The following is a 24,783-nucleotide window of genomic DNA, read 5'->3' on the forward strand; positions in this document are numbered from 1 at the left end:
AAACCCGGCTGGTTTGGGCAGGTGCACGAAGCACGGACACATACCCCTTCACCCTGCCCAGATGTCTCCTGTGATCAGCATCACACCCAACAGACCCAACTGCACCTCTCCCACCCTGCCCTGCCACATGCCACCCGCAGCGTGCTTCTCACAGGGGGCTGATCAGCCATCAAACGTTAGATAACGTTAACAGCAGTGTTGTGGGGAGCTTCAGAAAACATCAAATAGCTCAAGTCAGGGCAGAGGAATTAAGCTGAGGGAATAACAAAGCCAGCACCGCAGTTGTGGGAAATAGAAAACACGATTACTGCTTTGCTTGCAGCTATTGCAAAAATTAAAAGTGTGACAGCCCCTGGAAACACGGTGGAATTGAAAAGCAGGACCTGTCATTTCCCAGTTATTCAGCCAGCATGAAAAGAATAAAGATGCTGTATATTACTGCACAGAAGCCATTTACGGTAACAACGTGTGCAGCTTAGATCCCAAGGCACCTTCACTTGCTAATGCCTGCCTGGTCGAACGTGCAGGAATCAGTGGCTCCCTGTCCTGGCATCCAAACTAAATCATTCTTCCCTCCTGTGAGCCAACGGCAGGAGAAGCTAACAGGCATCAGGGTGATTTTTGCCTCTTCATGTACAGAGTCAGGTGAGGACAGGGCAAGAGAAACAGCTGGCAAAGCTGCCATTTACCTGGCTTGACCTTGCAGAAGGAGCCACATGAATTCTAAGTCCCTGAAAAGTCACAGCAAGGAGCAAAAGCCATCTCAGCCGCTGAGCATGTCCCTGATGTATGGCTTCTCAGGGACCGGAGCAGCCAGGGCTAGTGCCACTAGCCAGCTGTCCTCACACCGCCACCACCATTGCAACTTCTAACAAGGAAATTTGAAGTAAAAGTTAATCACCCCCTTGCCCCCCGATACATTACAAGGACAAGGCTGCCGACACAGGGGCGGTAGCTTCGCTGCGGGAAGGGATGGCGTTTCCACGCAGCCAGCCTTCGGGAACAAGGCTGCCCCTTCCACGACCCAGCAAGTGGCTCCCTCCCTCCTGACGAACTTCCAGCCGCAGCCATCATTTATTGTCCATCGCAAGGGGGACACGAGACAGCGGAGGACACAGCGGGGATGCTCAGCCTCATCCTGCTGCTGGCTTCACCCAGAGAGTGCATGTGGCTCTGCACCTCCCCTGGCTCACAGGGCACTGCTGGGGACTCGCTCGCCAGTGGAGCTGCCAGCATCCCCTGAGTAAGAGCAAGGAAAACCCGTGCAGAAACGCCACGCTTTACACCCCAAGCCCTTGCAGAGCATGGTGCACCCAAAGGGGGGTCTGCCTGCAGTTAAAACTCCACAGTCTGGCAAGCAACAGTTTACACCAAATATCCCCCAAAGATGCAGCCAGGATCACAGCACTCCTGGAAGACTGATGTAATGCAAAGCACTATCCTCAGCCTATATAAATCATGCTGGTTTAGTGCCTGTCCTGGATAAAGCCTCTCTTTTCTCACACCTGTGGCAGATTTCCATTCATTGTAACCTGGTACATGAAAGGCCATGTCAGAGAAGCTGATCTTGGTGGCAAGCAAAACACAGCCACTCGCCGGTGGGAAATACAGCAAGCCCCGGCTCATTTTTTAGCTTGTCCAATTACTTTTCACCTTGAGTTTTGTGTTCGCAGAAGTGAAAAGGACCCTGAAGAGGAGATTGTAAAACCATAAAGAAAATGCAAAATACCCTGGACTCTCCTCTCTCCTTCTCCACAAAGCCAGGCCATCTTGTCATTTATTCTTTTTGAGCCGCTGAACTATGATCCAGAGAGGATCATAACGCAGAGATGGCATTTAACAAGAAATATCAATCCAGACTAGCTTAAACTCTTGCAAGCATGGCAGTGCTCAAAAAATAGACACCTGAATTGCCTTTCTGTTTTCCTCAACAAGCCTTATGAATTTTTTATGAGCTGCAAAACTTCCAGTGTTGGTGCAAAACACCAATGTATCTTTAACAAGGACTAAAACATTCTTCTCTCTGATACCTCTGACCATATATATATTTATAGATATAGATATATCCCTTATTTGTAAAGTTTGGTTTGTCATTTTTTTTAACCTAACCTAATACTAACAGAAATAGTTTTCCCCCTTTTTGGTTGAACATGGCTTGGATTAATTTCTGCTGAAACATGTCTGTGCAGGGCTCTCAGAGAAGCAGCTGAGACCCTGAAAGACTGATCCTGTAACCCAGAGGCCTCCGTGAAACGTGGGTTTTTTCCAGGTTTCACAAGACTGACCTTCTGACAGTGTAAAGTGGCACAGAGCCACTGCAAATGGTGCATGTGTGCTGGTAAGACCATTTGATGGCCATGCAGATGATAAAATAGCAACACTTTAAAATAGCCCACTGCAGGGACCCCAGTGCTGACAGATTTGGGACCATCAGTTGCATCACTGCAACATGCAGCTCAGTTTTTCCCACTTTTCTGCAGTGACAAGGGGCTCTAAAGAGCTATTTCTGCACAGGGACATTGGTCAGCACCGAAAGAACTGCCCAGATAGTTCATATTTTCCAAACTGCTGTGAAAACACAGATAATACTAAGAAACTCAGCACATGACTGGCATTGACTATGTGGAGTCACCAGGGACATAAGGAGCGGAGCATACTCAGTTGGGAGGAAAGCGGGGGAAATCATTTATACTAATAAAACAAAGTCTATTATCACACTAGTAGTAAAACAACGGCAGGAGCAGGCCTGCAATTTCCTCGGTAATAATCTCATTCCCTCGGTGGAATAACAACACTGCCTTTGGCCTCATAATTTATCCACCAGGGTACCAGCCCATTGTAACAGAGCAACCTCCTCATTACCCCGCAAATGAAAGCAAGTGCCTCCGCATTATTAACACGCTGCCAGAACCCACCAGCCTCCCGAGGCGGAGGGGATCAGCGCCAGCCATCAGCACCCCGTAACGATGCTCAGCCCGAAAGGGAGGTAGCCTCAGAAAACATGGGACACAGTTGCAAAGGCAGAGGGAAAGGAATGAGAGGGTTAAAATCTGGAGCCTTTCAGTCTTTTGCCTTGTTAGAAGAGAAGTTCAAGGTCCAGGACCTGGATGGCTCATGCTCTTAAATGTTTGTCACCAGGGCTTGGAGAACTGTTGCTCACCTGCTGACCCACGGTAACAGCCCTGCACAGGCCTGCTCCAGGTCACCAGAGAACTGGTCGTACCTGGTACTAATATAACGTATTATTAGTCTCAGCTGCTGGGTTTGCATGGTTTATTTTGCACCTGCGATGGCTGAGGAGCCCCCACACCACTGGTGTGTCCTCAAGCAGTGCTGCGGGACACGGGATGGCCGTGCACGCTGGTGCTGCAGGACAAGCAGCAGTGAGCAAACACCCCAGAAGACAGCCAAGGTATCATACACTCCTCTGCCAGCCCCCAAAGGGCAGCTTCCACAGACCCACCCCCCCCTAAACTGCCCTGATGCCTTCTGTTAGTATTACCTTGCACTGCAAATAATCATTTTTAAATAAGGAAGATGACGTCCAGCGTATGCAATAGCAGCCCCAACAGCTAACCCGTCACCAGAAGCTACCTCTCTTTCTCCCTGGCAGGTGAGGCAAACGGTCTGCACATTAAAGCGGGCAGTGGCTGCAGGTCCAGCACAACTCCTGCGAGGTGCATAAGCCAAGCACGGGAGAGACTGTGTGGACACGCATTACTTGGCCATCAGACTGGTCTGGGCTTTGTGGTGCTGGCTCTGCTGGGGCAGGATTGGCACTACATCCCGCTGAGAAGACAGTGGGTGTAATGATCTGCTGCAGAAACCAAGCTGCGGCAGCCCTCCCACCCCTGCACCCACCAGGCACCTCCTGGGGAAGCCAGGGACCCTGACCTCCCATCAGAAACACAGGCATCTGCCACAGCAGCATCCTGATGTTAAAAAGAAAAGGAAAACAAAGCAGATGAGGTCCAAGCTTCAGAAAGACAAAGTGTTCTGTTCCTTATCCAGCAATCTTATCTGATCAGTGCTTCAGCATTTCAATTTCCAGATTACACAGCTGACACGCGCTGCTCCTGCAGCACGCAGGGAAGCCACAGGCCAATGGCTCCAAAACCGGGGCTGGAGCCAAGGTCCTTTGTGTCACTTCATATTTAGGCAATTAAATAATGGCTCCTGCGAGGAGATGGCGTCGCAGGTGCTGAGCACTCGGCTGCCTGCACCCGGTGGTTTCCCCAGGCTGCTGGTTTGGATCTCACCCACACAGCAGATCACAGCCGCTGACCTTCGGAAGGTCACAACTTCACATTTTTTTAATTTCTTTCCTATGATTTTTTAATTTTTAGCTAACCTTTTGCTTTGGCAGGACTGCAGACTTTTATCCCTTCCGTCATTTCAAGCCCAGCTGTAGAATATGAGCTCTGCATGGGCTGAAACACCTATTCCCTGAGGTCAGCAACCCTTCCTTAGCGGTCTTAGCACACTGCTCTACAACCAAACTGGCCCCTACCTGGCCATGCTGGCCAAAGGGCTTTCTTTGTCCACCTCCTAGAAGCCCTACATAATTTGACCGAGAGACCAGTTATGCTGGAGAGCCATCCAGGGGCAGAAAAGCTGCAATGCTGTGGGACAGGCTGGCATCAAAGCTCTCATATTCCTTCCTACGGCAGCACGCAGATGGCACGCGGTACTGACCAGGGCAAGAAGCTTGCATATGTCTGAACTTCACTTGGCGGAGTGGATTATAACTTATTCCTGGGCTTAACACCTGCCTGGGAAGCATTAACAGCCCTCCAACCAAAACTTGTTGCTTTCTTCTTCGTAGTTCTTATTAATCTCAGGTTTTATTAAGTCTATCACATCTCTATTACTGCTGCCTGGTGACCTTGCTAGCTCCAACAAAGGGCGAAATGATAAAGCTTTGTGACCAAGTCCACGAACACAGAAATATTTCACCTGAACCTATAGTGCTATTATCGCTTTTAAGTAGAACAGGGCTATTTAAAAAAATAAAAAATATAAGCACATACATGGTGACCTTGCAGGGCTTGAGTGCTTTTTGAGAGTCGGGAGAAGTATATGAATCCGCAGCACCATTCATTACGGAAATCAAATCATCCCTCATCCACTTTTCTTAGCAAAATCCATGACTGTAATGGGGCCGCTACCCCAGGGATCGCCCTAGCATGGGAAGACATCTTGTTTCAATGACACGGGGAGGCTGATTGACTCTTGGTGGGACTCCAAGAGCTGGTAACTACAAGCAAAAGAATGAAATCCAGCACTGGGCAGCTGAGCCGTGGGTACGTAGGGAGCACCTGCCTGGGCTTCGGCCACGATGGCACAGTGCTGGATATCCGCTGTGGATAAACAGAGATATCTCTTTTGTTTCAGCCTACACAAAATATCCAGGTGGCAAGCACATGGCTAGGGAAATCCTAGCGAAAGCCCTGCTTGAGAACTTTTGTTGAACCAAAGCATCTAAGTGGAGAGAGCTGACATGATACCTTATCACAAATATTGCCTGTCCTTCCCTCCCCTCCCTCTCCTCTCTCATAACCCCTGCTCAGCACCAAGGGCTGATAAGGAGGTGCTCATGTCATTTTGGACACCCTTGGGTAACTGAGGCATCCCCCAGGGTGGTCAGACACAACACCGGACCCAGAGGACCCAGGTGCTGGATTTCCTGGAAAGACCAGAGAGCATCTGGCAGATCCATGCTGCCACTGAATGGGCTGAGCATCTCCAAATGCAAACTGTGCCCAGGTACTGACCCTTTTATTTAGCTGCTAAGCCCACATTATAGAAACTGATGGAAAGCCCACAGTGAACCTACCCAAGCATAAGGCACAAGGATAACCCCTTTGCTTTTTAGAAGCGAAGCCACTCGTGCAGGAATTCACAGTCTTGGGGCTCTGGGCTGCTTGAAGAACAAGAACAAGCCCCAGCACATGCCATGGCAGCTCATTTCTCAGCAGCAAGGGATGAAAACTGCAGCAAGAGCATGCGAGCACAGCATGTGCAAAAAGACTCATGCCTCGCAGAGATTATTTCTGAAACCCGACGACAGCCTGCTGCTGTCCACACCAGCAACCTGCTCTTGTGCAAGCAGCTCTCTTCCCGCAGCGAGGGAGATGCCCAGCCGTTGGGGACTCCACACACACAAATTCCACTGCAAACTGCCGGGCAATGCACAACATGCAATTCCGCCAGGCACTCCTGCCACCGAGCTTGGAGCAGGTAAAGCCTCCACCCCTCAGGGCACGTCCTGCCCTGGTGCTTCTGGTCCATCAGGCAATGCCTGAGCCAAAACTGAGGCTTGGCCACGACCTTGTTAACCCACTTGCTACCTGTCCTTGATAAAACCCACACCTCCCATCCTGTGCCTCAGTTTCCCCTTTTAGTGCTGTGGTACTTCGCAACTATTTGCAAGAACTTGAGATGGGTGGAGAGCCCTGGCTGAGGTCTTCTGGAGGCAGAGAAGGTTTTGATGAAGTTTGGACCAGACCAGAAGAGAACATTGGCAGTTTTGATTAACTTAAAAACTGCAGAATCGAACTCATTATTAATACAGCTTTACACCACTGCATGTTGTAAGGTGCTTTCTAAACCTGTCACTGCAATTTATCACGCTAGCAGTATAATAAAATACAGCTATAAAATTTTGGATTAAATGTTCAAGGTCAATGGTCGACTTTCAACTTCCCAATCTCTTCCTTGCTGCTTTAGCAGATGCTCTATTAAGCAGTTACAAGCTCTGGGAGAAGGTTTCTTTGGAGAAAAGACTCAGTTGTGGAGCATCTCCAGAATTAAATCTTCAGACTTTTCATCCAATTACAAAACAATAAATAATAAATAACCACGGCAATAAACACCGACTGGCTTCAGGATAAGGCTTTTACTTCAGAAATGCTCTCATTTTTCTTGTGTTTGCAAAAGGTAGCTCTCTGCTCCCGTCTTTGCAAAACAGAAGGTGATTCCCTAATTTTAACAGAAATTTGGGTGTGTAAGAACAGCATCCTGGAGATTTTGCAGGGAGTATTACAACAGCAAATAGCGAGACCAAGACCAAGACTCCACTGCACTACATACTGAATAAAAACAATGTGTGGTCCTGATGCAGCTCAGCTTTTTACGTATTAAGGGACAACAAAAGCAGCACATATTTACATCTACAAACTGTACACATGCACGAGGCTTAGCTGCACAGCAATTACAAAAGAAAGAGTGAGATTCTTCAAAACTGGGGGTAAAAAAGGTCAGATGTCTCCTGCTCTAGCCCCAGCTATTCAAGCCTGTCAGCTGTAATGACTCTGTGTCGGGATCTGGTCTCTGAGTCTCACTCAGATGACTTCTGTTGTTTCATTACAATGATGAAGGGAGCATTTTGGCCACACAGTCACCATTAAAAAAAAAAAAAAAAAAAAAGACAAAGCACCACCAAACTGAAAATGCAGATACTGTCCCTGGTATTAAATTATTCTCTCTATTCTGGCATACGTGCCAGAAAGCCAGCTCATTGTTCAAGCTCTAACAGTTGGCCGTAATAAAAGACATTACTTGTTCCCACGATCCTTACCACTCTTACAGCCTTAGAGGAGACCATAATAGCTACAAGAACATTGCCGCTATTAAATTAGTGGCATCAGTATTTCTTATTTTTTGAATGTTTGGCTGCTTCCCCTGATGCTGAATAGGGCAACTACATTACTAGCAAATTAATATTGCTTATCTTTTCTTTCCCGGGAGCTCAACTGCCTCCTGCTTTGCCTGAGTAATGGTTATCTCTGGGGACTCATCTGTGGCCTCATTTGAAATGTGTCACCCTTAAAAGCAGAAGGGCAGCTCAGTGTGGTGGTGTGAACACGACATGGGCACATGGCCCAAGTCAGGGGGTGCCAAGGCCAAAGGCTTTAGTTTTTGCAGTTATATTATTTAAGATTGTCTTCCTGAACAAAAATCATCCCTGTACGTGAGGCAAGACCTTGGGAACCTTAGTTTTCTGTTGGCATAGCAAAGTCCAAGGAGGCAGTTTGCAAAAGGAAACCCTGCCAAGGACACGCAGCAGCACAACAGGTGCCCTACGATGCTCCACACCTTGACAATGTTGGCATGTCCCTGTCACCCCCAGAGCCCGATACCTGAGAGCTGAGGTGCAGCTGAAAGCACCTTCAGGGATAGATGACGACATCTCGCCTGGTCCCTTATGGACAGATCCTGGTTCCTTTTCTTTCCATCTGTAAAGACACCGCTCTGTAATACTTTTCTCATTTGGGGTAAGGAATGAGCTCTTCACCCATGAATAAAAAAAGTAGGAACACTGCAAATCAGAAATCCTTCTTTATTGGATTGATAGGGTTTCACCCTGCAGGATTTAGTCAGAGAAAAGCTATGTTCTCTCATGCTCCTCACTCACAAACCTCCCAGATTGCCCTCTGCAACTGGAAACATGGAATTGCTGCACATGAACACTGGCGAGAACTACAAGTACCCGATCATAAAGTCCAGGCTATCCACTTTACTGCACACTAATCTGTTTTACTGCTTGTATTATAGTGACAGAATTGTTTTCTGCAACCTAGTTCAGATTAAGAAACTGGGGGATAAGACACATTAAAACTTCTGCAATATATATTGCCAGAGCCTCGGCTGATATAAAACGGCCTCCTAGGGGAATTAAGCAAAAAGTGACGGGCAGAAACAGTCTCGGGTGCCGATTTTCAGTTTTAGTCTGAAAAACTGGAACTGCTCTGGTGCTACAAGCCAAAGCCTCAGGTGGTCGCTGTAAATCTGCATCCATGCTGTCAAAGTCAATAGAGCTACTCCAGTTGAGATTCGGGTTAGTTCATGTGAGTATTTTCAGAAAATACACTTAATTTGCATTATTTACAAAATGCAAACATCAGCTCTGTCACACAGTAAGCAGCACAGCCTAAAAACAAGTCCCCACACCAAGGACCATGCCAAGGAAATGAAAGACTCTTTCCTGAGGATGTTTGCAAACAAAAGCTGTTGTCAGTAAGAGCATCAGACCCTGCGTGCCCTTGCCAAGGCACCGGGTGGCACGGCTGCCCCCAGCTCCGGGGGATGGAGGGAGCCCACCCGGCCAGCCAGGTCCTTCCTCATGGGGGACACCCCTGTGCTTGGACACCAGCCTCGCTGCCCTGAGTCCTGGCTCCAAAAGCCATGGCACAGCCCAGAGACATGGCCGAACACCAGGGAGGGGACAGCAACACTACAGTCCTTCCCTGAAGCCAACTGAGCAAACAGCGGAGCCTGTTTGAGGAAAGCTTTTGATCTGCATGGCCACCCTCCAAATCACTGCCCTTTACTGCTGCTGGAGCAGGGGGAAGGAGTGGAGGCGAGGTAAGTTTGTGGCTTTCCTTTTGTGGCTGTGATGCCTGCACCTGACACCAGCAATTGCACCATTTGGCCCCCCCAGCCCCCCAGGACACGGACCCAATGCCTCACGTAGGAGATGCTCGGCACCCCTGACACGGTTCCCACCCAGCTGTAGGCTGCACCCTGCTGCACCTCCACCAGCCTGCAACAGATCTGCCTCACCGCGGATTTGGGAAAGGAGGGGAAGGAATGGACAAGCCATGGCAATAATTACCTGGTTTAGTAACCCTACCAGTTGCTCAGGACTATATTGAAAGCTTACTTTAGCATTTTTAGAAAATTATTTTTTTTTCAGGAAAGATGAGCAAAAATTCAGAATTAAACTATTTTCTCATTTTTCAGCAAAGTAAATCAAGCCTTGCCACACAGGCATCCTAACAGCACTAACAGGCACCACAGCAGAGCAAGTCTTTGGCAGCTTACAGGAAACCGGCGCCCCGTTCCTTTAATGAGAATTTCCGAATCACTGAAGTTGTTCATAAGTCAAACCCGCTCTGGCATTAAATGCCCAGTCAATCAAATTAGACGTATTAAATACGCTCTTGGGCACGTGCGTTTCATTTGCTCCACGTTCTGCTAACTCCCACTGCGGCCCCGTCTGCAGCCACTGAGCAACTCGATGTCTCAGCCCAGATCGCTGCAGAAAAGGATGATCAAACGGGCATAAATCTTATTCGGTAGCAGAACAGAGGAGGGGAGGACTATTAAATGGACATAACTCCCAGCAACTGCAAAGCAAGTGGGAAGGTACAAAGGTGCAATCACCTACAATTAAGCCTAACAGTGCCCAGCTGTGTCATCCCCCATATTACTGTATAACAGCATAAGGGAGGGTGAAGTTACAGCTCCTTGCAAAAACGCAGGAGATGCTCAGTTAATTGGGATAAAAGTCTACTACAATATTCCAGGTACAGGGCACATGGCACTGGCTTGAACACTTGGACAGAGAAGAAAGTGGGTTGGAAAGTCTGCGAACAGAAGGCAGAGGTGACCAGAGCAGCATTTCATCTGCTCCAGCACCAGCTCGTTGGCCATGACCTGCACTCAAGCCCCCAACTACACCCCAGTGAGCAACTTCAGATGCTGTCAGGTGCAGGGTTAATCTGCAGAGTGCATTCCTCACTCGGTCATGGTCAGGCATGAAGCATGTCTTTCCATAGCAGAGGGTGGGGGACACGATTTTGTAGAAAGACAGAGCAGAGCTGGCAATGACCCACAGAAGCAACCAGGGAAACCCTAACCTACAGGTGTTGGTGCATTTATTGCAGCGTTACAGGACAGGCGATGGGGTATTGCTTCAGCACATGGCATCTGTGGAAGGGACGTGATTTTGGGGGCCACTCCGTCAAGGTCTCCCACCATCCCACGGCAGAACAGGATTTCCCACTGTTTCACTGTGGATGATGGTGGTTGAAATAAGATCATCACCATGGTGCCTTCGGCCCTGGCTAACATCTACACAAGACTGAGTGCAATGGAAGAACAGCATGTCCCCAGGAACAAGGCTCACACTGTGCGATGTCCTGAGCTACTGAGAAGTTGGAGAGACATGTTAGAGACCCAGTCATCGGGGAGAGCTGCAGTGCCTGCTCTCCATGGGACATATTTAGCACAGTCACCTGTATTAAAACTCCAACCACAGCCTTCCCAACAAGTGATGTCCTAATTTTAGCACCAGACCACGAGATTTACAACAGCCTCCACTCATTCACGTAGCCTTGGTACCAAACATTAGCCATCTCTCTTTGACTTCCAGACCATGCAGCTTCCTAGACACTTATTTGCAAGCAACCAAACACACCAAAGGCATAGGCTGCCAACTTTTCCTTTTTTCCCACCTGACTGCTTCAGAGACCTTCCACATAATTTACCCCAGACCTTTAAAACAGCATTTAAGTAGCGTTTAAATGACAAGCAGTCCTTTCGCCTGCCTCCCTGCTGCAATCTACTTGCTCCTGTTCAGCCTGTACAGTGCCTGACTGTTTCCTTTTCACTGTAGACTGCTTATTTCTATTGCTGGGGCTGAGACAAAAGTGCTTTTCTCTGCATTTAATAGAAGCCCTACTGGAAATCAATCCCAAAGCCACAGCAGTCTCCAGGGCTCAGGCTCAGTACCCTGTCAGGGAGGGCAAGGGGGTGCCCTGGGACAACAGCCCTGGCTTAAGAGAAGGATTTCTTTTTCTGAATTACTGCTTGGGTTTTGCCCTCGAAATGCTCACATTTGTGGGTTCTCAAATAGGTACTCAGCCCTTGCAGAGCTACTCTCTGCGGGACCAAGCCTTTGCAGCAGTTACAATAGAGCGCATTACAATAGACTCTGATTCGAGCATCACTTCCACTTTACAAACCTTTACAAAGCATCTTTACTTTCATTACCAACTGTGCTCTCCAAAAAGCACTACAGTGCATTATTAAGGAAAAAAAAAAATCCCTTTTTAAAAGCAAAGAATATTTTCAGAATTGCTTTAATTGCCAGGATAAATATTGATGAAGTTTCTTCCAATCACAGGGCGTGGTTCTTGTCTACCTCCCCCTGCAGATTTAATCAAAGTCTGCCCAAGTTTTTCATTTTGTCATGAAAGTGATATCAAAATCATAAAAAAGAGCAAAGTTATATGCACTACTTTGCAGATTATAAGAATGACTGACTCTACCAATTTCCTTGCTGTAATTATAAGCTGCCACAATAAACAAGCAGCTACTTCCTTTATTGCTCCACTACATGCTCACCTTTGGCTGAAACACAGACCTAGCTATTTCACACCAGCTTATTCTCGGGGCTTTTTCACTGATGCCCATGGAAAGCTTTTGTAGGTAACCTGATTTCTGGGTAGGGGAACACCACTGCTGCCCTCAGCAACATGCCAGGTCTGGGCCATGCCAGTACTTCACAGCCTCTTGGGTGCAGTTACCAACTTACGTCAAAGCAAGGCAGGAGGATGCCAGAGTCTCTTCAAAACAGCTTGCCCATCCCCTCGTTACTCAGATACAAGCAGCAGGGCTGGTGCTGCCTGTCCTTGGGGGAACCGAGGTGCTGTGTGACAGGGCCAAGGCCACACATTGTTGGCAGTGTCAGAGAAAGCCCCTGACGCAGCCTGTGCTGAAGCGTGGCCAGGGAAGGGGATGCAGCCATGGGACACACTGTGCAGCTCTGCCTCTGGTGCACAGAGGGTATTGTAGTCCTTCAAAAAGGCTCCTGCATAACACTGTGCCATTATTATTGAAATAAGCCCCGTTTTGAAAAGCTACAAAGGTGCTACAAGCCCACCTGGAAATAAAGGGATTGGCAGCACAGACCTGGTCATAGACCACAATTTCAAAGGTGCGTGGAGTCCCCCACGGGCCAAAAGGCACCCAGAGGGGTCAAAAGATGCCTGGATCCAGCGACAAACATGGAAAGCGCCTGGCCTATTTGAAAACCCCAGCCAGCACCAACTTACCTCCAAAACCTTCCCCTTAGACCCTTTAGGCTCCACATACGACTTGTTTCCCCAAACAACACTGGAAACATGATCAGAAAAGAAACCTCTTGATACCACCGATGAAGATGGGCACTGCTACCTTCCCTCTCCACCGGCCCAGAGCGGAGATTTCTGGCTTATTTCTGCTTTTACAGCACACCGCACCGCAGGGGCTGCTGCGGGCTTACTCACCTGCGCCGTACGTCGTGGCCAACATGATCGAGGAGACCCACGCGACCTCACTATAGGAGGTGCCAAAGAAATCCTGGATTTCTTTGAAGAAGATGGCTAAGCCTTTGGGGAAGGCGTACGCGAAGCCGATAGAAACGAAAGCGCCACAGACCACTGCCCAGCCCCAGCCGCCGTCGGGCGGGCCGGGGGCTCGCCCCGCGTTAGCCAGGGGTGGCATGGCCGGGCTGGGCGAGCGGGTGGCCAGCGCTGCCGAGGAGCCCTGGAACACAAAGTGCGAAGGCGCAGGGTCAGTCCCGGCGGTGCGGCCCCGCAGCTGCAGCCACAGCATCTCCGCAGCGCTGCGCCCACCTCCCGTTAGCCCCGACGGCGCGCCCCGCCGCGGCGCTGCCATTTAACGAGGCGGCTGGCAGCTGTCCCCGGGCTGGGGCTGGGGGCGTCACAGCGGGATGCTGCCAGGAGTGCCCCGTGGGGGTGGGTGTCATTAAAAACGGCGGCTCCCACCCGCAACACTCATGCGTGCCCGGGCCGCCCTGCAGCCCCCGCCCACGCGTGGGACCCCGCACCCACCTGCTGCAGCGCGGAGCCGGCGGCCACTGCCCCCCCCCCCCCCCCCCCCCGCAACACACCCCGCGGCTGCCGGGGCGGGGGGAGCCGTCCGCACCGCCCCACGCAGGACCGGCCCCGCTCCCACCCCCGCAGCCGCGGTGCGGACCGCAGCTCGCCGGGGTCCACCTCCCTCACCACTTTTCCCTTTCCCCCCTTATTTTTCCTTCCCCCCCCCCCCCCCCCCGAGACACTGCGGGAGGCAGCAGCACCCAGCCACCCCACGGGCGTTAATTAAACCATCCTCGGTTATTTAAATCAGAATTATTTCCCCCCCCACTCTGCTTCCACCAGCATCCCAGCGCTTTTCTCCTCCTTACAAAGCTGCCGGTGCTCCTGGCCCCGTACTGCCACGCGGTCACACGCTTGTGCTGCTGCCCCTTGTGCTGCTGCTCCCCGTTCCCTGTATTTTCTAGTTTTTACGTCGAAGTCCGTTTGGGGAAGCATTGGCCGTGTTTGCTTTTGCTGGAAAGTTGCAGTTTCACTACCAGACATGCCCCTTGCTCAACCTTGCCTCCCCCTGGCTTAAGGAACAGCCCCGTGGGTCTTGGAGGAATAAAGCCACCTGCCTTCCCGGCCTCAGTTTCGGGGAATTTCATACAGAGATGGCAGGTGAGTGCCGGCACCCTGTCACCTCCTGCTCTGCCACCAGACTCTGGGAAGACTGTGACCTTCCTCCTGTGTGTACCCATGAAGGCACTTAGGGACATGGTTTGGTGGTGGACTTGGCAGTCCTGGGTTCATGGTTGGACTCTATGATCTTAAAGGTCTTTTCCAGCCTAAACAATTCTGTTATTTGGGCAGATTTTACAAATCATTTTGGCAATAAAATAAAATAAAATAAAATAAAATAAAATGCCTGCAAATCAATTATACTACTTGCGTTGCAAGTATGGCCTTTCATTCCCTGTTCTTCTCAGCAGAGCTTCCATTCCCCCTTGGCTTCCCTGTTAAGGCTCAGACCAACTCTTTCCTAATCTCTTCTGAAGCTGGATTCAGCCTGTTTTCAAAAAGAGACAGCCTAATGCTCAAAAAACCAAGTCACACTAATGAGGTGCCTAAAAATCATCTGGTGCTGATATCTGCATTTAAACACATTTTTCTTTCCTTCTCTTTCCAAGCCAAACCCCAGGCATGCAGCGATGTCGGGGGGGGGGGGGGGGCTGTGCCTGTGGCAGAAGGTCCCTGCCTGCCCCCACCCTCTGCACGGGGGTGCTGGGAGCCCTTCCCAGGTAGTTCGGGAAGGGAAAAGTCCCTGTGCTTGCCCGGGGCTCTGTAGGGGCTTTGCCGCTGCTGCTGGGCCAGTACACAGCTCTTCCCTCCCCACGGAAAGGGGAGACAAAGCTGGCTGCTGGGGGCTGCTGTTCCTTCTCTAATTTCCAATTAACACCACGACTGTAACAGCGGTATCACTTTTGGTTCAGGTACAAATACATCAACCTGATGAAATGAGCAGGAGCTCCTCTCCCTGCTGTTTCCACCCTCCCTCCAACACTCCCAAACAGACCCTGTGTCTGTGTGTAGAAAAACCCCATTTTTTCTACATAACACAATTAAGCAATAATGGAGAGGGGGGGGAAAAAAAAAAAATCAGTCCTGTGCTCAGTAATTTTCCTGGCACAGTTAATTTAGAGCTTTAAAGATCTCCTTACAGCATGTCTGTAAGGTGTTTTATGACTACTACTCCTTTCTTCCTATAAAACTGAGTAAACTTAAAACGACCAGAAGACCTTTACTCTCAGGAGCGGGGTGACCTGGCATGTTGTGCTTTGGTACCGCCCAGACCCGCTTTATGTGCCGTAAGGGCACCTGCTCTTACTCCATCGCTTCTACAACGTGCAGCACGGCAAGCACGAAGGTGCAGGGTGCAGCGGCGGGTGGTCTGCCATGGTGGGAGGTTTGGGTTAGTGGAGATTTTCTAGTAAACGGGAACAAAGTTTGTTTCAGTTGGTAGTTTCTGTGTTCTGCCAAAAATAAAAAATTGGACCAAATCTAAATAAACACACCTGAGATAGAACTTGGGCACATCCTTAGCAGTGGCGTGGAACGCAGGGAGAGCAGATGGAAACCTGCAGGAGCAGAGGGATGAAGAAGCTGGTACATCTCCAGCCATGACCTCGGCTGGAAGAAGGGAGTTTCCTTCTGCAGAAATACTAAATTTGGTGTCACGTTAAAGACCATCCTCTGCAGCAAACCCTGGTGTGACACCTTCTGGGTAAACATTCACACAAACTGGTGGCACACTCAAAACTGGAACAGAAAACCAGCGGCAGCACGAGATACTGGGGGCAAACAAATGATTTCTAAAGATGTCTGAAAACAATTAGTCTTTGCCCTCGTGTTGCTGCTCTGAAGAGATGCTCGCAAGCAAAGCACGACAGCCTGAGGGCAGGGGGTGGGCCTGACAGTAAAATCCTGGGCTCACTAGGTCAAAAAGGACTTCCTAGCAATTTGGGGAGGCTTGGGCTCATCTCGCAGGAGCTGCTGACATGATTGCTCCCCCTCCATTTCGGGAGCACAGGCTCCCCCCAGGGCCGGGCTCCACTTACTCATCCACAGCAGCAGACTCTTCCTGCAGGGCAGGTTTTTTAATTTGCTGGCAAGCGGCAACAAAATTGATTAAAATTGCTAAATACCTTTTCAAACAACTCATTTCCCTATCTCAGTCCTCCATGTAAATAAGTGACTGCTGTTGGATTCCCAGCGCTCCACTCCAGAGCTGTTGAAAGGAGGGGGGCAAAGTAGGGAAAAGGGGCCATGAGCAAGGCAGAATCTGACATTTTTCCTCTTTCCCCAAAATGGGCCCAGTTTCCAATCTTTGCAAAGCTTTCTGTGACAGTTCCCATAGATATTTCAAGTAATGATTTTTAAATTAAATTAACTAGTGACCTTCACTTACTGAAGCCCGAGGTTTAATGAATAATATCTAGAATCATGGAATCCTAGAATGGTTCGGGTTGGAAGGGACTTAAAAACCATCTAGTTCCATCCCCCTGCCACGGGCAGGGACACCTTCCACCAGACCAGGCTGCTCCCAGCCCCATCCAACCTGGCCTTGGGCACTGCCAGGGATGGGGCACCCACAGCTGCTCTGGGCAGCCTGTGCCAGCGCCTCGCCGCCCTCACAGTAAAGAATATAACGTCACAAAGAAAAAGTGACTAGTGTTGACAACTTGAGTATTTTATCTTTTCCTGGGAAAAAAAGCAAGGAAAAAAAACTTAGGCTCCTCTGAGAATGGAAAGCATTTCTATCTATTCTTAGTGGACCACTTTGGTATTTGGAAAGAATTTTGTTCAAAGCCTTTTACGCAAGGCATTTGATTGCAGCCAAAGGTAGGAGCTACAACTCTATAACCCCAACAATGTTTTTCCTTCATTGAGTCTTTGAAAGCTAATTAAAGGCTTTAGAAATTGCTTCCACATTAAAAAAAAAAAAAATCCATACCTAGCTCTGCTGCGTGAAAACAGCATCTGGTAAGTGAGCATCTGAAGAGGCAACTGCACTTCTTTAAAGCATCTGTGATTCTCACTTCCATGTCATACCCATATTTTTCAAAACCATTCTGTTGTCATTTGCCATTTGCTCATAAAATGCACTAGCAGTGAAATCTAATCCATAGCCACAATTAAAATGGAGTTTCTGAATTAATGAATGAGATTATAACTAGCAATTGTCTGCCAAACCGAAGGGCTGACCCCGTGGCCCAGGATGTGATACTGTTACTTTCCTCCATATAATCTTTCTTCAGAGAGAGAGATATCCCAGCCCTCCAAAAACAGGCCCACACATTTATGTTCCTAATAATATTAACTTCTTCCAAGGGATCAATCCATACTAATATAGGTTATTACTTGGGAAAAGGTTTCAATTCAGCAAAATTCTCAGCTCTGGACCCCAACCAGATGCAATCACAAGATACAAGCCTGGGGACGGATCGATAGTTCCCTCCCCAGCGAGTGCAGAATTACCCTTATACCCCCACGTTGTCCTCGCTGCTGAGCGTGAGCGGGCTGATACAACACATTCCTCAACATCTAGCCACAAGACCTCCAGCATTCAGGGATTTACCACCAGTATAGTCATGCTCGAGGTTTTAATTAAAGGGAACCTGACTCTGCCTGGCAGCTGTCAGAGCCCTGAGCAGTGGGAGGGATGCGGGCAGCCCCACCAACACGGCACCCACACATGCTCCAAATGGGGCTTGTGGGTCACGCATGGTCAATCCGCAGCCCTTGACATCCCTGTGGCTATTACAGGGGCATCTTTAATTTCCACGCAGCCTCTTCACCGCTGCGTGAGATGCTCTGCTGCGGGCAGAGCCACCAGCCCCACATGTCCCTGTGCTTGGCGATGGGGTGACACTGCGCAGAGCCAAGGGACATCAGTGCTGGCACGGCTTGGAACCACCTAGGATGCTGGCAGAGCCTCATGGCTCTGCTTTCCACCAAATAACGTTTTACAAGGGGGTCAAGGGAAGGTCAAAACAGAAAGTTATGAAATGTCAAAGTTGCTTTTTGCTAAACCCCAGTATTAATAGCACAGAGGCCAGGCAGGCAGAGGGATTCATAGGACATGAAATAACCTTCTCCAGAGCCAGCAAAGCTCTTAGATGGCTCCAGCCCTGCGGCCATGCTGTCAAACCAGCCAGGTGCATGAAGCATCGCTGCTGGATGTGCTGGTTTCCTGGAGATGATAAAAGAAACCGAGCAGTGACATCACTTCTGTTTTTCCCTTGTTGCAGGAATTTAATCAGCAGCCCAAACCAAAACATTTGTGTTGGTAAAAAGATGGCTACAATTAATCTAAATCTAATAACTGGAATGTTTTAACTGGGGAATTAAAACAAATTATTCCTTTGCTATTGTATCTTTGTCTCATTTACATTTTAATCCCAGTCGGATCTTTCTCTGTTATATTTGGAAAATAACTCCATAGAAAGGGAAAAACAACACCGTTGAAGTACTCAAAGATGCATCAAGAATTCAGCTATTAACTTTTATAGCAGAAGTCTGGCTATGCCAAGCCCTGAACAATGGAAAATTAGGATAAATGCTGTGTTTTTTTCCAAACGCTGCTGAATGCAGAGCCTGGTGGCATTTCAGATTGTGCACACACACAGAGGCAAACAAACAGCTGGGTCAGAAGGTTGTGTTGAAGATGTAATTACACATTAACCAGAGCAGAGCAGGTCACTCTTTCATTTGTACCGAAAGCAAAGGGGACGCTTTACTGGTGGACACTGTGTGCAAAGGGAAACCTCTGCCTTCCCACCCTGTGGCTCTCCACTCCCAGGCTCAAGCCTGGCTTTCCTTGCTGTGAGGTTTTACCACAGGATAACAAGTTCATACATTTTTGCTCAAGGTAAACCTGTCATGAACAAAGGCACTTCAGTGTTGTCAAAGTAAAATCAGCACTATAGCCCATCTTATTCCAGTTTGCCTTACGTGCTTGTCTTATTTTGAAGCAAAAGCACACACACACACAAAAAAAAATTACCTATGTCTCTGCCCTATCAAGGATGGGAAGTCCCGGTAGACACGAACTGTGCCACGCAGGTACCACTTCGCAGATCCCCAGTGCTCTCACAGAGCAGCTGATCCTATCAGGGGTACTTGGTTGCACCAGTGACCAAGTCAGCAGCTTCCTCCACCCCAGAGTATCTTCTGCCACATTCAGCCAACTTATTTAGTCACTGCGTAATCTCAGTTTTACCTAAAATGATTATTTTCATGTGCTCCTGTGCATCCCTTCGCTTAAGAAGATGTGATATGATGATAACGTACTAGAAATGCAGAATCCACCTAAACCTTCAGAGTTGTTTGCAAGGGCAGTGTTTGCCCCTCCCTTGAGTTACCCCAACATATACTCCACATGTTGCCTGCTAGATATCTTACACCTGTTTGCTTATGAAACTACTGCACCAGATTTCTCACCCTGGATTAATTTAGCTGATCTACAGAAAGTCACAACTCACAAACACAGAGTTTCTGGGTAGTGGATGCACCCACCTTGCACTGTAACCCAAGCATGTGGGCTTGAGCTCACCTCCACTGAGCCCATGGGTCTCCTGTGGCTGCTGATGAAAACATTTTTGTGAGAGTTTCCTTACTCACTTCAGGGAAAAGGAACCAGGTTAGAAAAGATCTACAGCTTAGACTATCAAAACTAACCCAATGATTCGTGACTGCAGGGTCCAAACACATCGAGGCCCTCCACAAGCACCCTCTCCAAGGCATGGCCATAAGCAGTTGTGACACAGCTGGTCCACAAGACCACTGCTGTCTCCAGCCCATCTCCAAGGCTATCCTGCCACAAATAAACTCTCAAGTAGCTGCCGACAGGCCAGGAAAAGGATGACCTGCCTCAGGGCTGCCTGAATAACTCTGCAACAAGGTGGAGAGCTTTAGATCTCATTAAACCCTCCTGATGTTTGAGAGAGGAGAGATGTTACAAGTCTACAATGAAGAGCAATTCCCACTCCAGAACAGCAAAAAGCTGGAACTGCACAATGTTGGCTGAGCCTGAATTGAGGGTCAGTGGCTTGGGAACAGAAGGACGTCACACGGGTGTGCAGGTACTCTCTGGGACACTGTTGTTTGCAGATCATAGTACCCTGAGCCTTTATATAACGCAGGTATTTTCCAAAAATATTAACCCCACCTCACCCAAGTTTTAAAGTATTAGAGGGACAATCAATTCAAGCTACAGAAAACTGTCATAAGGAGGCAGCTGGGGCTTTGTTGTTTGTTGGGGGTTTTTTCCCCCATCAAATGAACTGTTGTGACAAGCGATCATCACTCCATGGAGGCTTCTGCTCTCGACGTGAGCTCCCCCAAGAAATCTTCCTCTAGGACTGTAGCATTCAGTAGCAACATCAGTATCAACAGATACTGCTGTTTGCTGCACGTATGTAGGGCACCTTTGGTCTGCTGCAAGAACAAGGGTGCACCGAGCAGAAGCTTGTCACCAGTGTGGCTGCTGGACACTGCAAAACAGCGGGTGACGAAGCAGGAGTGCAGGATCCAGTCTGCAGCTGCTCTGAGTGCAACCAGCTCCCCTTCGCGGGGTGGAGGAAACCCAGCAAGCTCCTTCATCACCTTTCAAATTCACTTAAATGCCATGACACGGAAACAAGGAACAGACTCAAACATGGGAAGAGATTAGTTCCTGCATCACACGGTGTGGATAGCTGTGTGTAACATCACTCGAGGCTGCTCAGTCTGTGCCCTTAACACAAAGTGATGCAATACACAGTGTTACTGTAGGCAAACTCGGCCGGGCTCCTGTGCCTGCATTTTCCGTGTTGCTTTGCCATTCTGGCTGACCGTTGTCCAGCAGATCAAGCACGATGCTTTAGTATTAACTTTCAAGGTCTTACACAGATTGTTCTTTAGGAGCTTGTTGAACTTTTGACACTGTACATCCATGTTACCCCACAAGATCAAAAGAGGAGACTTTTGGTCCAAGTGTAGTATTTGCTCAAGCTTGCTGTAATCCCGGGTTTACAGACTGACCTTCCCAAAAGCCCCCTAAGTGCCACAGAAACGACTCCTCATAAGACAGGCTTCAAAGATGCAGGTCTTGTTTATAGGGCACTCCATCACTTAACACTCCCGGAGAACTTTGTGAATCCCAGTGTTTACAGGCACAGAATTAATTTCTAAAGTTTCATTCAGTTCTCAGCCCCTTTTCCTAAATGCTGAAATCTGCCACTAGCACTATAGATCAGCTGACCAGACTTTGCAGCTGAAAGATGAAATCCTGGCTCCAACAAAGGTGATGGCAAGGTGCCTGCTGACTTCAGCAAAGCCAAGTTTCACCCAGAAACAAGATTCAATGTTGAAACTTTTTTTTATGTTAATTACTCTAGTGCACAGAAACACATGCTGTCCTGAACGACAACTTTGTATACAATTAGCTGTAGCATTTCTGAACGTTGTAAAACTAAAGTTGAGGTTTAAAGGTGTAATTCTCTTGGAAGAGAGCCCCTGCAGGCCCTCAACCATTCTGGGCAGGTTTTGCTGGTGCTTTCCCCCTCCCTCAAACACAGCGTGCAGCTTCACTGGCTGCTACAGAATTGCCTTAGACTTAACGCTGGTGTAGCTGAAAGGAAGATCAAACTGAGTATTCAATTACTTATGCACTCAAAGATATTTATTCCCCGAGATGAAACTCCTAAATCTGTTATTATTGCCATTCTCCTTTCTATTACTATTAGCATGCTGCTGCTTTCAGATCTATGGAGATGTCAACACCATTTACTGGAAACAACAACTGAAAGATGAGAACATGACAGGGAAATGTTTAGAATTATGAATCATTCACAAGAACAGAGGACATAATTGATCTTCCTTAATTATAGAAGAGTCTATAATCATTACATAGGGATTCTTCCTAAGACTCTTTTTGCGATTTATTTCTTTCATAGGGTTTTGTTGTTTGGTTGTTGGGGTTTTTTTAACCCAGATGCTATAGTGATCTAAAAACAGAATGAGGTGAAGAGCAACAGCTACCAGCCCACAGGACAGACCCCCAGGAAGGAAAGTTGCTCTTACAGCAATGAACACAGTGTCTGAAAGCACCAGGAAAGGTGGGACAGGACCCCCCCTGCCAGCACTGAGTTCTGAGCCCAAAGTCTGCGTAAAGGTAAATGCAATGCTGGAAAGGAAAAGTCATCTTGCTTCACAGCATCTCATATTTTCCTGCTTATGCTGACACCCTCCTGTCATTACATGCGACATCTGGGAAAGTCAGGCGCTTGCACATGTGGCTGTAGTTTATAATGACAGCTCTGCAGCAAGAAGATTTCATAGAAGTCTGTATTTAAAGATGGGAAGATCAATAACGAAACCCCCAAGTTTTATACTGTAATGACTTCTTTCTCCGTCAAGATCACTGACAGCTGTTCCCTTGCTGTAGCCACCTCTGTATCTTTGGGTGTCGAAGGCTCTACCTCAGGGAATGAAAAGCCAGAAATCTCAACCAGTCTGAGACGTCTAACATTTGGCGCTCAGTTCCAGACACCCAGTTTTCAGAGGCCCTGGACAGCCACTACCTGGGAAAATGAGTCTAACAGCACCGCAGCCTGAACCCCTCTTCAGTCTCTCGCTCAGACTCCGTCAGCCCTTCTCAGCTCCTGACATCAAACCACCAGACCCAAACAGCAGCCAGAGGATACACATTCATTGTTTCAAGGGGAAATGGGTGCTCAGCAGATTTAATAACCCTGGAGGTGAACCTTTTGGTCCATCTGCAGCAGAAACCAGAGCGCAGCCAGCCCAGCGAAGCCTCCTCGCTGCCCCAGCCAGGCCTGGCAAGGCTCCTTCTGCAAGCAGGGGAGGAAGCCACCCTTCACACCTCTCTGGTCACGGACATCCCAAACCCCGAGCGTGCCCCTCAGCCCCGGTGGGTGAGCAACACCGGTACCTGCCTGCCAGGATTGGGCTGAGACCGGCTGCTGGTTTGGCGGCAGTAGGAGCCTCCAGTCTCCCTTAACGAGGGCTGGATTTGAATTGGTAAGTAAAGAGGCACTTGCTCCTGTGCCAGCTTTGCAAGGCACACAGTCATCTTGGGCGTCGCATGCTCAATAGCACGAGGCATGAGCTATCAAAAGAGTAAAGACACAGGTTGCCCACCGAGTTACAGGCATTGCTCAGGGCACATGTATCACTGTCCTGAGTGCCAGGTGAGCCTTACAGAAATTTTCTCCTTTCACCTTAATACATCCATCCCATATTGGATGAAAAATCAGCCCTTTTTTTTTGTTATCATGTAAAACCAGTTGCTAAAGTACATGAGATGAGTGTGCGTGACCCAGGAAGCCCCCAAACTGCACTGTCTTGAAGGCGATGGGGTACCGAGAGGATCCCTCCATCCCCAACTTCTTTGTAATTGTCTTTCCCAAAGTGTATATTCGTGACCTTCTTTGAGGAAGAATACAGGTTTGGGCAGGTGTGAGTCAGCGTGGCTATTCTTGTGTTCTTAAGTTTCAATCCTTTTACCTCTCACCCTTGCAAAACAAGCTAAGAACTCAGAGCCCCGCAGTAACCTCCAGCAGCCGCACCTCACAGGAAGCAGCAACCTAAAAGCAAAATGGTCCTCTACTAACCATTAACAGCAAGATACACACCAGCTACTCAGATCAAAGTGGCAGACTGACACCTGGCATCAGTATCTGAGGAAAACATCCCTCTGAGAATATCCACTTGATGATTTTGTTATGAGGACAAGCAACACCTTCCCACAACCTTTGCACAACAGTGACTTTTGCAGCCAAGGTGCAAGTACCCAATGATCGTTTTAACTTGAAGTAACTGGTGGACACATTTGTTCTTTCAGAAAGCGTCTGCAGAGAGAAATCTAAAATATCATCCCTTAATAAATTACGTGCAGCAAAATTTTAGCAACAGGATTAGGGAAGAACAGATTTACACACTATCTCAAGATTTACGTGTATGTATGCGATGGCTGTTCATCAGCCAGTCTCAGGTTTTGAGTTTCCAGCATCTTCGCTACAATCATGAGTGCAAATAATATATTTTTTGTTTCCAAAAGAATGCCAAGAATAGAAACAGAACAAAAGACATAATACTAAATATGCTGAAACAACTGTCCAAGACTCAGATGATTACACCATGGCCAAGCCTCCACCCACACACAGCAAGACTTGTGATGAAATGACAAGAATTGATGGCATCATATGTTATCGAGAAATTACTCAGCAGTATTTGTTTTCTGTTTTGCCAATGTACGTCATCAGAAAACAGAAAGCCTAACTTGCAGTTAGAGCTTTCCAAGAACTTTCTCAAAGAAATATATTTTCCCCTCCCCTTTTTTATGTAGAGATCCAACCTGCTCTTTTCCAAAGAAAACCACTGTCTTGCTTCACTTACCTCCTCCGTAGGTGGTAGCACACATGATGGATGTTATCCAGGCAATCTGGCTGTAGGAGATGCTGTAAACAGCCTGGAGCTCTTTAAAGTAGATTGTGAAAGCTTTCGGAAAGGTATATGCAAAGCCAACTGAGATGGAAGCTCCAAACACCACTGCCCACCCCCATCCGCCGTCAGGGGGCACGTAGCCCAGGTCTGAAGGGACTGGAGGAGACATGGTCAACCTGGATTT

General features: G+C 48.4%; 1 protein-coding gene across 5 annotated transcripts in view; it reads right to left on the reverse strand.

Moving 5' to 3' along the window:
- The window catches only part of LOC130148125 (monocarboxylate transporter 2-like), a 39,010-nt gene extending 14,227 nt beyond the window's left edge, over nt 1-24,783 (reverse strand). For 2 of the 5 annotated variants that reach the window (XM_056336329.1, XM_056336332.1), the window contains exons 1-2: nt 13,056-13,395; nt 8,142-8,237 (exon numbers count right to left, since the gene is read on the reverse strand). In XM_056336329.1, the coding sequence (XP_056192304.1) occupies nt 8,142-8,237; nt 13,056-13,383 (424 nt within the window). In that variant the 5' untranslated portion in view covers nt 13,384-13,395. Of the gene's footprint in view, nt 1-8,141; nt 8,238-13,055; nt 13,396-24,551 lie in introns of those variants that run through there. The other 3 variants (XM_056336333.1, XM_056336330.1, XM_056336331.1) reach the window with 2 other exon arrangements.

This window comes from Falco biarmicus, chromosome 4 (assembly GCF_023638135.1).
Source record: "Falco biarmicus isolate bFalBia1 chromosome 4, bFalBia1.pri, whole genome shotgun sequence".
Taxonomy (NCBI): domain Eukaryota; kingdom Metazoa; phylum Chordata; class Aves; order Falconiformes; family Falconidae; genus Falco; species Falco biarmicus.